We start from the raw sequence: 14,323 nt of genomic DNA, 5'->3' as shown, positions 1-14,323 counted from the left end.
TATCTACCTATCATGAAGACACCAGCAACTGAAGCCTCAACGACAGAGTGCTGTCAGTAAATGAGAGACGATTGCGCTCAGTAGCGCCACGGTGGCCGCTGCTGGAATGACAGACTCCAAAGTCGCAGGATCAAGGTGTGACCCTCACGGCAGGTAAGTATCTCAGAATCACTGATATGTTATGGCGCAGAAGGAGGCCATTGGGCCCATCATGCCTGCACTGGCTCACTAAATGAGCATCATTACCTGCTGTCAACCTCCAGCATTTTCCACATCACCATTACAAATAGGGTTCCAGGAATGAGAAACTTCAGAGGACAGACTGAAGAAGTTGGGATTATTTCTCTTGGAGAGAAGAAGTCTGATTTGATAGAGGTTTTCAGAATCATGAGGAGGACTGGTTCCAGTAGATCGGAAGAAGCTATTCCCGCTGGTAAAAGGAGCAAGGGCCAGCCAGCATCGATTTAAAGGGATATATAAACAAAGCAACGGTGATGGTAAGAAAATTATTTTTTGGTACTTAGGGTCTGGAATGCGCAGTCTGGAAATGTGGGGGAGGCAGATTCAATTGAAGCATTCAAGACAGCATTGGATGATTATTTGGATATTAATGGTATGCAAGAACATGGGCAAGAGGCAGGAGTTTGGCACTAGGTGATAGAACGAGTTTGGGCATAATGGACCAAATGGCCTCATTCTACAGCATTAACAATTCTGTGATTCTGCACATTATTTTTCTCCAAATAACCATCCAATGCCCTCCTGAATACCTCAACTGAACCTGCCTCCTTGATGTTTCCAGGCAGTGCATTCTGTACCCTAAGTGCGTGCTGAGTGAAAAAGATTTTTCTCACTTCTTTCCTTATTCTGCAGATCACTTTAAATCTCATCCTTCTTTGTTCCTGTTCCTTTTACAATCAGGAACAGTTTCTCTTTATCCATTGTGTAGCGATACAGAGGGAGGGGGTGTATTTCACAGGATGGGAGTTGCAGGGAGAGCGGGGGGTCGGGAGATGGTAACAAGGGCAGGGAGTGGATCTCATCAAGCCCTCCTTCCCCATCATCCCATCCCTCAATCAGACACTGAGTGCCTCTGATCAAAGGGTTATCCCCCTCGGGGCTGCCTCGCATGTTGCTTCGTGAGAAACCTACCTGGGGGAGTTGGGTTAGCCTCAAAAGTGGTTAACCAGTTGTTACCTGCCTGTCAGCTTGTGGTCCCAATGGCACAATTATGAACAGGAGCCGGCGAGTTATGCCCATTGAATAAAGGCACATTTCTTGGCACTGTCTTGTGGCGCAGTGGTAGTGTTCCCTAGCCTGGACCCAGAGACCTAGGTCCAAGTCCAGAGGTGTGAAATAACATCTCTGAACAGGTTGATTAGGGGGAAATATATTAATAAAAAATGTAAAGGCAAAATTGTGCAGATTTTGGAAATCTGAAGTGGACATTGAAGGGGTCATGCCAGGCTCCAGACATTCGTTCGGTTTCTCCGTCCAGACCTTCTCCAGCATTCTCTATGTTTGTTTGAGTTACCTCCATGGATGGGGCCCATATGTCAGCACCATAAGGATGGGTTGTCTGGCTATTCACTCACTGCTGTGCCCAAACTGGTTGCCGTGATTCCTGCATTGACAAGAAGTATCTCCGTTTCAATGGTGCTTCGTTGGCCGCAAAGCACTTTGAGACATGCAGTGGTGATGAAAGGCACTATATAAATGCAAGTTCACCTTGTACTGGGGAGTACGAAAAAGCTAGTCAATCCTTTCGGATAGGGAGCCGTCCCTTGCGCCAATGCTTCATTCAGTGCAATGTCAAACAGTAGATTTCCTCAGCAGAGGCTTGGGGGGGGAGAGGGGGGAGTCGCGTTTGTGTCATTTCAATCCCTCCCCAGGTGATGAAAACCTTGTGTTTATATCGGAGCTGCTGTGTTATTGTTCCCTGACCGTTTTTTTAAAAAAAGATCTCACACGGTGGGGCAAACAGGCGAAACATGAAGTGGATGAAAGCATTTAACCAGAGTTTGTTTTAAAGGTAAATATCTTGTTAAACGAGGAGGGGTAAGGGGGTCTCCCAGTGCTGTGTCGAGAGCAGCTGAGGGAAACGATAAAGCACTTGACCGTCTATGAGAAGCAGATCCCTGTAATCAGCCTCAGTCAGAACTGGACGGTGCACCACACACACACACACACACACAGACTTCCTTTCATTTTTTTATTTCAGAAACAGCTTCTGATTCCTGGGCTCGGAAATAAATAAATGCTCCTCAACCCAGCCTGGGAGATCTTGCTCCAGGGGCAGAAAGCTGACTAACTCTTGTTTAAGTTCCGGAGGTGCTGTCGTGCATTTTAATACGGGCAGGAGAATGGAGAGGAATGGGAGTTTGTTCAGCCCACCTTTCTCCCCCCTTGTGCTATCCCCTTGGAGCTGATCCTCAGGGAGAGGTGCCGAATCTCTGCGTTACACTGTGATCATGGGAAGTTCAGTCACTTTTGTGTTCCCTCCCCTCAGGCTAGGGGTTGGGGGAGTGAGTGGGGGGGGGGGGGGGGAGGTTGGGGGAGTGGGTGGGGGGGGGGGGTTGGAGGAGTGAGTGGGGGGGGTTAGGGGAGTGGATGGGGGGGGGTTGGAGGAGTGAGTGGGGGAGGTTGGGGGAGTGGGGGGGGGTTGGAGGAGTGAGTGGGGGAGGTTGGGGGAGTGGATGGGGGGGGTTGGAGGAGTGAGTGGGGGAGGTTGGGGGAGTGGGGGGGGGGTTGGAGGAGTGAGTGGGGGGGGTTGGAGGAGTGAGTGGGGGGGGTTGGGGGAGTGAGTGGTGGGGGAGGTTGGGGGAGTGAGTGGGGGGGGGAGGTTGGGGGAGTGAGTGGGGGGGGAGGTTGGGGGAGTGGGTGGGGGGGGTTGGAGGAGTGAGTGGGGGGGGTTGGAGGAGTGAGTGGGGGGGGGAGGTTGGGGGAGTGGGTGGGGGGGTTGGAGGAGTGAGTGGGGGGAGGTTGGGGGAGTGGGTGGGGGGGTTGGAGGAGTGAGTGGGGGGGGTTGGGGGAGTGGGTGGGGGGGGTTGAAGGAGTGAGGGGGGGTTGGGGGAGTGGGTGGGGGGGAGGTTGGGGGAGTGAGTGGGGGAGGTTGGGGGAGTGGGGGGGGGGGGTTGGGGGAGTGGGTGGGGGGGTGTGGGGGTTTGCAGTATTGTCTGCGGGACCTTTGCAGCGAGAACTGGTCATTTCTCAGCTCCCCCTGTGATTGGGTTAAAGCGAAACCAGTCGCTGGGGAGAGGACACTGTGAGGCGTAAGCGCTGGAGCGCTCAGTTTTTAAGGTGTAACTGTGTAGCATTTGGAATTAAGTTGGCCGGTAGAGAGAGAGAGAGAGAGAGAGAGATTCTTGTTAAAGGAGGGCTTTGCTTTTTTGGCTGATTTCCCAAGATTTGAGCAAACAGCGGGATTCCAACAACTTCCAGCCTTTCGAAACTTCAAAAACGAAAATGCTGCTGGGTGAGTAAGGAACTTTAAGCAGAGGGGGAATATTGGAATTGATTTATTTTTTCCAACGTTTCTTTCTGGTAAAGCGGTGCTCAGCATCAGATAGCTGCCCCGCTCTGCAAAAAGCATGCTGGCTTTTCAGTGCTGAGTGAGACTGAAGCGAGATTCGGTCTGAGTTCCCTCCCTGTGATAGAGAATTGCCAATTTCCGCAGAGCTCATTCTACATAAGTGCTCATCGTCACACACACACAAAAAGAGATATTTGCGAGAAGCTGAAACAAGGCAACCACTTCTTGGAATCTCATTTTACTGTAACACATCAGCGAGCTAGCGAGAAGCATGGCTCATTGTTGATCTAGTTGATAAGGCTTTAATAATCACTTAAAGCAGATATTCGTGTACCTCCAAGTGCCTCGATTTTATTCAGGGTTTTCTACCCGAAAGGACAATCCTCTGGTTTGACATTGTCTGGTGGCAGCTAAGAGAGACCTGGGAATGGACAATTGTGACCTTATGTGCTGGAAGTGTTTCACTGAGCAGTAGCCGTCATTCTCTGTGCTGGCATTGGGAAGCAGATGTGATTGAAGGTGAACTGTACGTGTTCCTTTACTTTCCTACTTGTTTTAAGCTGTGGACCGTGTAACCTCACAGTCAGCGTGGTAAAACCACATGTTGGAGGAAAAATACTTTTTCTTCAGTAAATAATTGGTCATTTTGGGATGTGGAAAAGCTACCAATTGATCAGTAGAATGTATAGAACAGAAGGAAAAATATGCGTGCCTATTTTTTAAGAATGTGAAACCTACCCTGAGCAGCTCAGGTCTCATTTTCCCCATTGAACAGCCTTTGATTAACATCCAACCATGATGTCAGGCATGAGATAATAATCTCGAGTCATGTAGCTGCAAGCCATATAATGCTTTTTATTCAGTAAGGTAAAGTAACCTGAGTGTGACGACATGTTGTTTCAAATGTAATGCCCACTCTCAGCTGCTTGAAAATATCTCCCCTCTTCATGTTCGGAAGGCTGTGTGGAGACGTTGGAGATGTGTGTGTGTGTGTATCGTGATGTGTCTGTGTCCTGCTTTTACACATACTGAATCCAAAATTAACTTCAAGGCAAGGCGGGATTCCGAAACAGTGTTACCTGGTTGCCACCTGTGGTTGGATGTATTCCTGGGGGCCTCAACATTCAACCTCACCCACTGCAGCCCACCCCCCTTCCCTCACTTGTGCCTCTGGTTACTTGACATGCCACTCTTCTCAGTCTGCCACCTCCCCAGGCCAAGTTTAAAAGCAAACAGGCTCACAGTTCCCCAACTTGGTTGTCAGTCAACTAGCTTTTTAAACTCCTTGCCAACATCTTTATAGATATCGATGAAAGAGGTCGAAGGAAATGAAAGCGTTCGTCGTTCCTTCACCGTCACTGGGTCAAAATCCTGGCACTCTCTCTCCCTGTCGGCATTGTGGGTCAACCCACAGCAGGTGGACTGCAGCGGTTCAAGAAGGCAGCTCACCCCCACCTTCTGAAGGGCAACTCGGGACAGGCAATAAATGCTGACCCAGCCAGTGGCACCCACATCCCACAAAATCAATAAAGAGGAAAAACTTTTTTTATGAGGTCCACTTGATCTTTCTCCTGGCTTGCTCATAGCAGTGTCCGTGTAGTTAATCTTCCGAGGCAATTCTGGAGTGTTGGCACTTCTTGCTGCGTTGTCAAAGTGTTGTCTATTGAGTCGTGCCAAATGCTTCCTGCCACGTTTACTGTCAGTGGGAGGCAGTGACCTGTGGATCTGATGCTGTTGCCTACACTTACGAAAGTGTCTACTTTCCACTGGCTGTAAAGAACTTTGAGAGATGCAGTGGTTATGAAACGTGCTACATAGATGTACAAGTACAAAATAGGTGATAACTTCACCTGTGGCGATACATGTCCCTAAAACATGTGATAATGAAAACAGAGAATGTTGAAAATGCTGAGCAGGTCAGGCAGCCTCTGTGGAGAGAGAAACAGAGTTAACTTTTCAGAAAGGCCACTGTCCTGAAACACAAACTCAGTCTGAATTTAGCATACAGTTGAATGAACACTTATAAATATAACTTATTGCTTTGTAATTTCCAAACACATATCGCCTTCAGTATTCAAGGTATTCTGAGATGGAGTTCACAATGGCCTGTAATGTTCTCTCTTTTGTATGCTCTCTGTGCTGCTTACTCTTGTAGTTGTAGCTCTGGGCCAACCGGGAAAGTCACTGTTCTCTGTATGCTTGTTCAATTAGTGCTACAACTGAGTCATTTATACTTCCAATTGTATTCCTGATATTGTTTTTTCTGGAGGCTTGCATTTTGTCCCCGCAGTTTAAACAGTGAATCTTTATACAGTTCAACCAACAAAAGGCAATCTCTCCAAGATTCAAATACAGGCCTTTTAAAAACTAAAACAATGATAGATCTTCCAAACCTTCTCCTGCCCCCTCCCCTCTCAAACACCATTTCTGATCAACAAACTCCTAACTGGAGGCTGTATTCATACTAACACTAGTTACCTGACAAAGGAGCAGTGCTCTGAAAGTTTTTACTTCCAAATGAACCTGTTGTTGTGTAATTTCTAACTTCATACTAACAGGGCTGTCAAGGTATTGGAGTGAGATTGTACTCAGATATTCCACCCATATTCAAAATGTTTTACAAATTTATATGGTAATGGCTTCAAGCTCATCCCTTGCCTGGGCTCATATTGTCACATCCATCTGAGTCGAGGCCGGATCCACAGTGGGGATCCACAGTGTCCCCAGTGAGACAGTCTGAGACAAATAGCCTTCTGCCTTCCACGGAAGAAAATTGAGCCTCAGGAAACCGAAAGAAAAGGTGTGGAGGGGAGTCTAGACAGGGAGAATCAGTCTTGGTATTTCCTCATGACTGGAAAAGACAGAGAGAAGTCCAGCTCAAGAGTTTGGAGCAATGGCAACCTTAGCCTTTAATGTTAAAATTCTGGAAAGTTTTAATGAAGGAAGACTGACCATATTCTGTACTTGGTGTGATATATCTGGCTGCCAATTTCTTCTGATTCAGAACACTGACAACAAAGACAGGTATTACAAAGTGCAATGGTGGGGGAAGCCTGACATTTGTGAATGTTTGTCTTTCATTGTATTTCTGTAATTAATTTAAACTTACATACTTTTTTGGTAACTCAGGGGAGATAGAGATGGGAGGGATGAAGCCCCATTTATGTATTTTATGACTGTGACAGAGATGCCAAAAAAAACCCATAGCATGATCAGGATAAATCTGGCATTATTATTTACAAGAAGGCTCAACACAAAGACTTAAATTTTCTTTCTCTGTTAATTTGTGAAAATTGATTGTATAACCGGCTCTTCCTTTTGAGGCAGTTCTAATACCTGAAATATGCTGAGCCAACAGTTATCATATTAAATATTCATTATGCTCCAAAGTGCAAGTGTTCCTGTACAATGTCAGTACAAAATATGTAATGAAACTTTACATTTCGGGCATTAACAGCTTCGCTTTCTATCTCCATCATTATGGAGTCTAGTGCAGAATAATGTTGGCTGTCTTAAGTCTTGGTTTCCCACCATGAAGTTCAGAATTGTTTTTAAAAGCACAATGTTCTTTTGCTGCTGGAGGAAAATAGCTCCTTTCCTGCCTGAGAAAATAATGTGTGCACTTAAGTCTGTGCAGATAGGTGAGACTTTCAACATGCACTCGTCATGTTTAGTGTGAATGTGTGTCATTCTTCACAAGCCTATGCAATGGCGCGGTGCAGTTTTGCTGAAAAGTGGAGTAGCACATGTTTGATCAAAATCCATTGCCAAAAGCTCAGTTTTCTTTCTTTGCAATATATATTAAAAAATCCAAGATCGGTTTCCTCCTCCTGGCGTGAGGGCTAATGCACAAAGTAATCTTCTGAGATTTTTCATGTCTACAGAGTCACTAATGTATCCTTTGTGCAATATATCAGCAGTGTCAGGTGTCTACACTTGAGATTCTGTGATACTACGTGATGCAGAGACATAAAATAAAGTCAGCAGCAGGTATTGGAGAGAAGGTGTATTCTTGTGTTATCTGCAGTGTAGTATTCTCCTCCCAATTTTCAGCAGCTGACAGTCAAATATTATGCTGGCATGCATTATACAATTCATACTGACCTGGCTGTGTTCAACATTCAAATATTATGGTACACCAGGGTGATGATGCTTGCTGGTTAATTGTCTCGTGGTGTTTTACTCAATGGGGTGGGGTATGCTAGGGACTGCAAGTGGTCTTATCATTAGAATCGTCACTGTCAAAACTCCACAAGGGTGACAGGATTGCATATCTCAAGCCAGCTGCCTCTGCCTAACCCAGCTGATGCCAGGCAAAGTTCAAAATGCAGCAGCATCACAGTAGAAACTATTGCATCTGTGATTTTACCCTCTGTCATGAAAACACAGGCAAGAGATTAACAAAAGGTGAGCAAAATATGCATACAGAAAGAAATAGAAGAGCAGTGTGATTAAAAGCAAAACTATATCAAAGTATCAATAAATTCCACAATTTATTGATTATTTGTCATAGCTGATAGCTAAATTTTACATCTGCTGTTTCACTGCTGTGAACTGAGTTTATTAGCCATCAAGTCAATCCAAATTCACTTAATGTTAATAGGACTATAGAGTGAAGTAAGATATAGTGAGCGTGATTAGAATAATGTATTCTGGTATCAGTTCGATAAAGTGAGTGTTGTTGCATTCAATTTTGGCAGCTGCTTGGCTGGAGTACAATTTTTCTCTAGGACAGATGAATTTTACTGAGAAATTTAAATTGATTTGAAATGTTCATTTTCCTTCTTCCTGTGTATGACCGTGATGCCACAGAAAAGGGTAACTGAGAAACGTAATGGCTTGTGAGGTAACGGGGCAGGATTATTTTCCCTCCAGAGGCAAGAAATAGAGGTCAGGACCATTCCCGTGTCATTTGTTGTGCATTTCAGGAGCCACCCACCCTCTCCCCATTATTGGTCAGGAGACCACCTCGCTGTCTAATTAAAGGCAGGCTCTCAACCTCAGGCCCTATCCAGTTTGAAAGGGATTACAGGTTGTAATAGGGAATGAGTAACAGAGAGAGTACTTCAAAATGGACATGTCATCCCTCCAATGTTTTGAAATTGCTGGTGACTACCTGTACCAGCACGGGGCAGAGGGATGGACTCTGAATCTGCCCCGAGTACTGCCCCCAGTCTCTCAGTAGGAGGTAATATCACTGCACTACTACTCCAGAGCAACAGACTAAGGTTAAGGGCTCCATCACCCCCACCCATTGTTATAAATGCTGCCCCCTTCACACTTCACATCAGCTCTGGTGAAGAGTCATCTAGACTCGAAACATGAGCTTACTTTCTGTCCATGGATGTTGCCTGATCCGCAGTGATCTCCAGCACTTTTTGTTTTCAGTAAGTTAAAGGGAACATGGGTTTGAGTCCCACCAGGGCAGATGGTGAAATCTGAATTCAGTAAAAATGTGGAATAAAATAATGGTGACCCTTTAACTGCAGCCAATTATCATAACCCATCTAGTTCATAGTTGTGTTTTAGAGAACGAAACCTGCCATCTTTACCTGGTCTGGCCTACATATCACCATAGAAGCAATACAGCACAGGAGGAAGACATTCAGCCTATCTTGTCCATGGCAACATGGACATGTGACTATGTGGTTGACTGTTAACTGCCCTCTGGGTGGTTAGAATGGGAAATATGACAGCCTAACCAGAAATGCCATCATCCCATGAATGAATAAAAAGGAAGGAAGCCTCCGGATAGCTTAACCAACCCTCACCTCCCACACCAGGGATCTTGGAAGCTGGGTGAAAAATTCCACGAAATGGGCTCGAAGTGCAATGGAGTCAGAGAACCAGCTCCTCAGTTGATCCACAGGAGCTGACAGTCTTGGCTCAATGTATCATTACTGTCTCATGTTTTTTATAATAAATGTATGAGCTAACAAAATGAGTTGAGATTTCCAAATAAATCACCAGGTCTTGAAAATTGCTACCATGAGGCAAGACTAGATAGGACTGGGTTTTTTTCTCTTACAGAAGAGGGGGCTGTGGGATAATGCAATTGAGGGTGTACAAATTAATGAGGTGCGTGGGAAAGTAGACTGGGGAGACCCGATTTCTCCCAGCAGAGAGATCATTTACTAAGAGGCACGGGTTTAAGGTAATTAGTGGAAGGGTTAGAGGGAAAATGAGGAGAAACCTTTTCACCCAGCAGCTGGTGGGTTTCTGGAATTCACTGGGTGGCTTGCTCTTTGGAGGATCAGTGTGGACTCGATAGGCTGAATGGCCTGCTTCCACACTGTAGGGATTCCATATGGTCAGCTATAGGTTCACCTGAAACACGTCGAGTATAATATTGCCTTCATTCTTTTGAGACATCCCGGGCTGTTGCCTTAAACAGATGCAAATATAAAATAGTGCAGATGCTGGAAATCTGAATTAGAAATAGATTTTTTTTCTTTATTCTAATAGGTGGCATACTCTATCAAGGGAAACCATGTCTGTTAAAAGACTACTAAGCAATGTTCATTTTCACCGAGCAAACAGATTCACTGTGCTATGCTGAAAACCTGTCATAGCACATAACCTGATTAGGAATTCCATGTTCGTACACATTGGTTCTGTGAAAGTGTATGCTGGGGAAAAATTAGGCAAACACAATGCAATTTTCAATGAGATCCAGCTTGCTAACCACTTCTGCTAAGATACTTCACTGACAAACAAGGTCATTTTCATTAACCAACCTTTTCTTTGAATGTACATCAAATAAACAACACAACAACTGCACTATAAAGTGCCCTTTTGAATTAAATACACCTATTTAGTTTTTGCAAGTGTAACCAAAATTCATGGTTGTGGATGTTTTCATCTTACTTTCTGAAATGTCAAAAATAATGAGACAAATATTAATTCAAAGTGTCAGTAATTTTACCACCAAGCAAAGCATTTGTCATATTGTGATATATATTTAATGTAACAAGATAATTACACCTTTCAAATTTAAAAATATCAATTAATCCAATTATTTGAGGGCACATCTATTATCTTAAATGCAGTAGCAGTATTCCATGCTGATGAAGTACATAAATTATACAATCACCGCAGTCATATTTAGAAAAATCCCACTGACTGTCAAAACAATCCCTTCTCGTGGTAGCCATTGTGCTGTCTATGGGGAAAAAACACAGGAAATGCATTTCGCAACATAGGACCCCTGAGGGATGGCTGTAATCTCGTGGAACGCTATGAATGACCACCAGACCTCAGCAGAATGAGTTCACTGGGAGGTAATAATTGGGCCAAGTGAATATTGGCAATGTTCAAAAAGCTCACCAGTGACTTGACACAGAGTGCTCACACATACCTGTCACAACAAATTAACATGCCAAGACTTTGTACGCATCATGGGGATGCCACAATGAATTGGCCCAAAGTATCATGTCCAAATGCATTGCAGCGAGGACTGATAAAGGGTATGATAGAAGGTCAGCACTTCATTTGTCTTTCCAAATTCAGAAAAGAAGAAGGATCATAATGAAGAAAATGATTTCCTGAGAGTCCTACAAGTGAAAGATCTGGGTTAATCAGTCAATTACGTGGAATCTAAGTGTTTCCACTCCATTTGTCAGCAATTGGCATAAACTTGCCTGCATATAATTCTCCTTTATGAATGTCAGGTTTTTTTAGATATGTCATTCACTCAGCCTTTTTTTTGTATAAAATTATTATTTTAATTCTGGCTTTTAAGAAGCCACAGCTGGGGAGGTGGTGGTATAGTGGCAGTTTGATTAGACAAATAATCTGGAACCACAGACTAAAGTTCTAGGGCCATGGTTCAAATCTCACCATAGGAGAGGGTGAAATTTGAATTCAGTTAAAAGAATTCTGATCTAAGTCTGCAAAAGAAATAACCTAATGGTAACTAAGTAACCACGGTCAATTGTTGTAAAAATCCATCTGGTTCAGTGAAATCCCTTAGGGAAGAAAATCTGCCGTCCTCGTCTGGTCCGCATATAACTCCAGACCCACAGCAATGTGGCTGACTCTTAACTGACCTCTGAGCAGTTAGAGGTGGGCAATAAATGCTGAGCTAGGCAGCAACACCCACATCCCATCAAAAATAAAAAGAAATTTCATCACAATGCTACACTACATTAAATAGAGTGATTTCAGTATATCGATTGACGTAACTTGATAACAGTAAACACTTAGTTGCTAAAGCAGTGATACCTATGACTTGATATCTCTAGAGGTGTTTTGACACTATGAGCCATCCAAATCAGATACACTCCATAATGAACCATATACTTTGTTGTCTCTATATTTCAACTGAGCTCTAATATCAATAATAGCAAAAACTAAATCTGTTACAGATTGGGTGGGACTGAAGTAGCATTATCTTAAGACTATTATCCAGATACTCTGGGGCATGGATTTAAATCGTGCCATGGCAGATGGTGGAACTTGAATTCAATTTTTTTAGAAATTGGAATTAAGAATATACTGATGGCCATGAAACCACTGTCAATTGTCAGAAAAATCCATCTAACTCACTAATGACCTTCAGGGAAGGAAATCTGCCATCTTTACCTGGTTTGGCCTACATGTGACTCCAGACCCACAACAATGTGCTTGATTGTTAACAGCCCTCTGAACAAATAGGGATGGGCAATAAATGCAGCCTAGCAGTGACACCCTCATCCTGTGAATTAATAAGAAAAACTCACAATAGTCTTCAAAAAAGCATGATGGCAAGGAACAAATAAAATCCTGCAAATGCTGTAAACCTGAATTAAAAGCAGAACATGTTGGAAATAATCATCAGGTCAGGCAGCATCTGCAGAGAGAGAAACATGAGGTAACATCTTCGAATTGATCATGACAAGAAGGAAATTTCTTACAACTCTATTGACTTCAACAACATTTGTTGGTACCTCAGCCCTTACACTTCAGCACATCTAAAGACAGCAAACTAATATACTCTTGCCTGTTTCTGTCACCTGTATGAAATAAACATACAGGATTAAATGCAAAATTGCTGCACCTCAAAATGTATCTGTGTCCCTATTCCGTATTGGTATGTTTTATCTTATGAAATTCCAGTGCATCTAATCACAATGTAACTGGTGCTTCACAAACGTTTTTCCACTATGACCCCATTTCAAGCTTGGAAAACTCTCTCGGCCCATTGAACCATGGGAATGTGAGGAGAAGACCTAATATAAGAAAGGGGAAGGGGACTGTCCTTGCTGCCTCAGAGCTCGTAACCTCAAAACTTCAGCCCTTGACCATGGTTGGGAACCCGAGCCCCACTTTGGGAAGCCCTGATACAGCTCTTATCATCAGTACTGTGCCTGAGGTAGGCAGAAACATTGGGCATTGGAGAGCACTGAACTTTTCTTACAAAGAAACATGGAATCCAAAATCTGGCTAAAATCTTCAGGTTTTATTTATGCGTTGATCGTGTTTTGTATTTCAAGATTACTTCTTATACGATCTGCTTAATTGTTAAACACCAGGAGAATTAAGAGTTAACCTAAATAAACAGATTAAATCAATCATTAACTTAAAATTAAATGTTTGTTTTCTAAAATCATCACATTTGTATGTTTGTTGTGACCATCGACAGTGCTTTCTAAGAGACACCAGAAACAAATTAATCAAACATGTGTGTTTAGTTGTAAATAAGGATTAAATTGCAGTTCACGTAACTAATTACATCCAATTCAGTAGGTTACATTCATAAAGGGAATGAACTCGATACTTCTGTCCCATTTACACTGCTTCAGATACAAGTGGAATGGGAACTATTCCAGACCCAACTGAAACAGCAGTTCACTAGCCACCACAAGTTAAGAGAAATTACTGTATTCCATTACATGGGATGTCCTTTTGTATGCAATGGTGTGTATGATCCAGAGTGGATTGGGAATTGGAACCTCCTGAGTTGACAATTAGAGGAGTAAAGATTTGTGCAGTGAATTATTGTGCGATGGTGGGAAAGATGTATATTCATCAACATGGTAAGGATTTTAGGTGTGACAACCCTCCTTTTCATATTATTACAAAGACAATTTTGCACCACACAAGTTACAGGCTAATTTACATAAAAACAAAACATATTGTAAGCACAAATTTTATTTACCAATGTTACTAATCCTATTGACATACATGTCATATTTATAATTCCTGGGGGTCAGTTCTCTCAGTTGACTGGGGAACTGGTTTGCGATATAGAGTGACAACAACAGTGCAATCCTTTACTAGCTGAGGGTATCATGAAGGTTCTACTTTTTTGATCTCTCCCCTTGCCTGAAGCGTGGTGCCCCTCAGGGTAAACCACCATTCGTCAATTCCCTCTCATGAGAGAGCAACCCTGGTCCTCTGAGACTATGGTTACATTGTTTGTAATCCATTATATCCTATAACTGTAATATAATCTTGCATATTGCTGTAATATTATTTGTTGTAGTAGTCCTCATCATTGCATTGTTTATACAGACAGTTTATATCAGGTCAGTGTATTTATTTACTTCAGCCCATTAAATGCAAACTTTAACACCTCTCCACCCATTGCCTGTGCTTCACTCTGAAAATTACATAGTCACTGAATTTGTGTAATCCTCTAAAAATTATTCAATTGGCCAATATTTTCTGCTTTTCTTGAATGTTGTCACTTTATTTCTGAATGTCAGCATTGAGGGCTGAACATCCCTCTCGTAACAAATTTTGAGATGCTGTTCTTACTTTGTGCTCCCACCAAGGAATATAAAATGGCAATTCAGGGAATTTTCCATG

The 14,323-nt window shown here is 43.2% G+C and overlaps 1 protein-coding gene across 6 annotated transcripts in view; it reads left to right on the top strand.

Annotated features, from left to right (window-relative positions):
- znf385c (zinc finger protein 385C) overlaps positions 1-14,323 on the top strand; it is a 488,384-nt gene that overhangs the window by 222,430 nt on the left and 251,631 nt on the right. The window contains exon 1 of one of the 6 annotated variants that reach the window (XM_072561481.1): positions 3,257-3,475. The exons of the other annotated variants lie outside the window; for them this stretch is intronic. Within the exon in view, the coding sequence (XP_072417582.1) occupies positions 3,466-3,475 (10 nt within the window). The 5' untranslated portion in view covers positions 3,257-3,465. Of the gene's footprint in view, positions 1-3,256; positions 3,476-14,323 lie in introns of those variants that run through there. 6 annotated transcript variants of the gene reach the window in all.

The sequence above is a fragment of the Chiloscyllium punctatum genome, chromosome 42 (genome assembly GCF_047496795.1).
Source record: "Chiloscyllium punctatum isolate Juve2018m chromosome 42, sChiPun1.3, whole genome shotgun sequence".
Classification (NCBI taxonomy): Eukaryota; Metazoa; Chordata; class Chondrichthyes; order Orectolobiformes; family Hemiscylliidae; genus Chiloscyllium; species Chiloscyllium punctatum.
The sequence above is the reverse complement of the archived record's forward strand: the minus strand, read 5'-3'. Positions and strand labels throughout refer to the sequence as shown.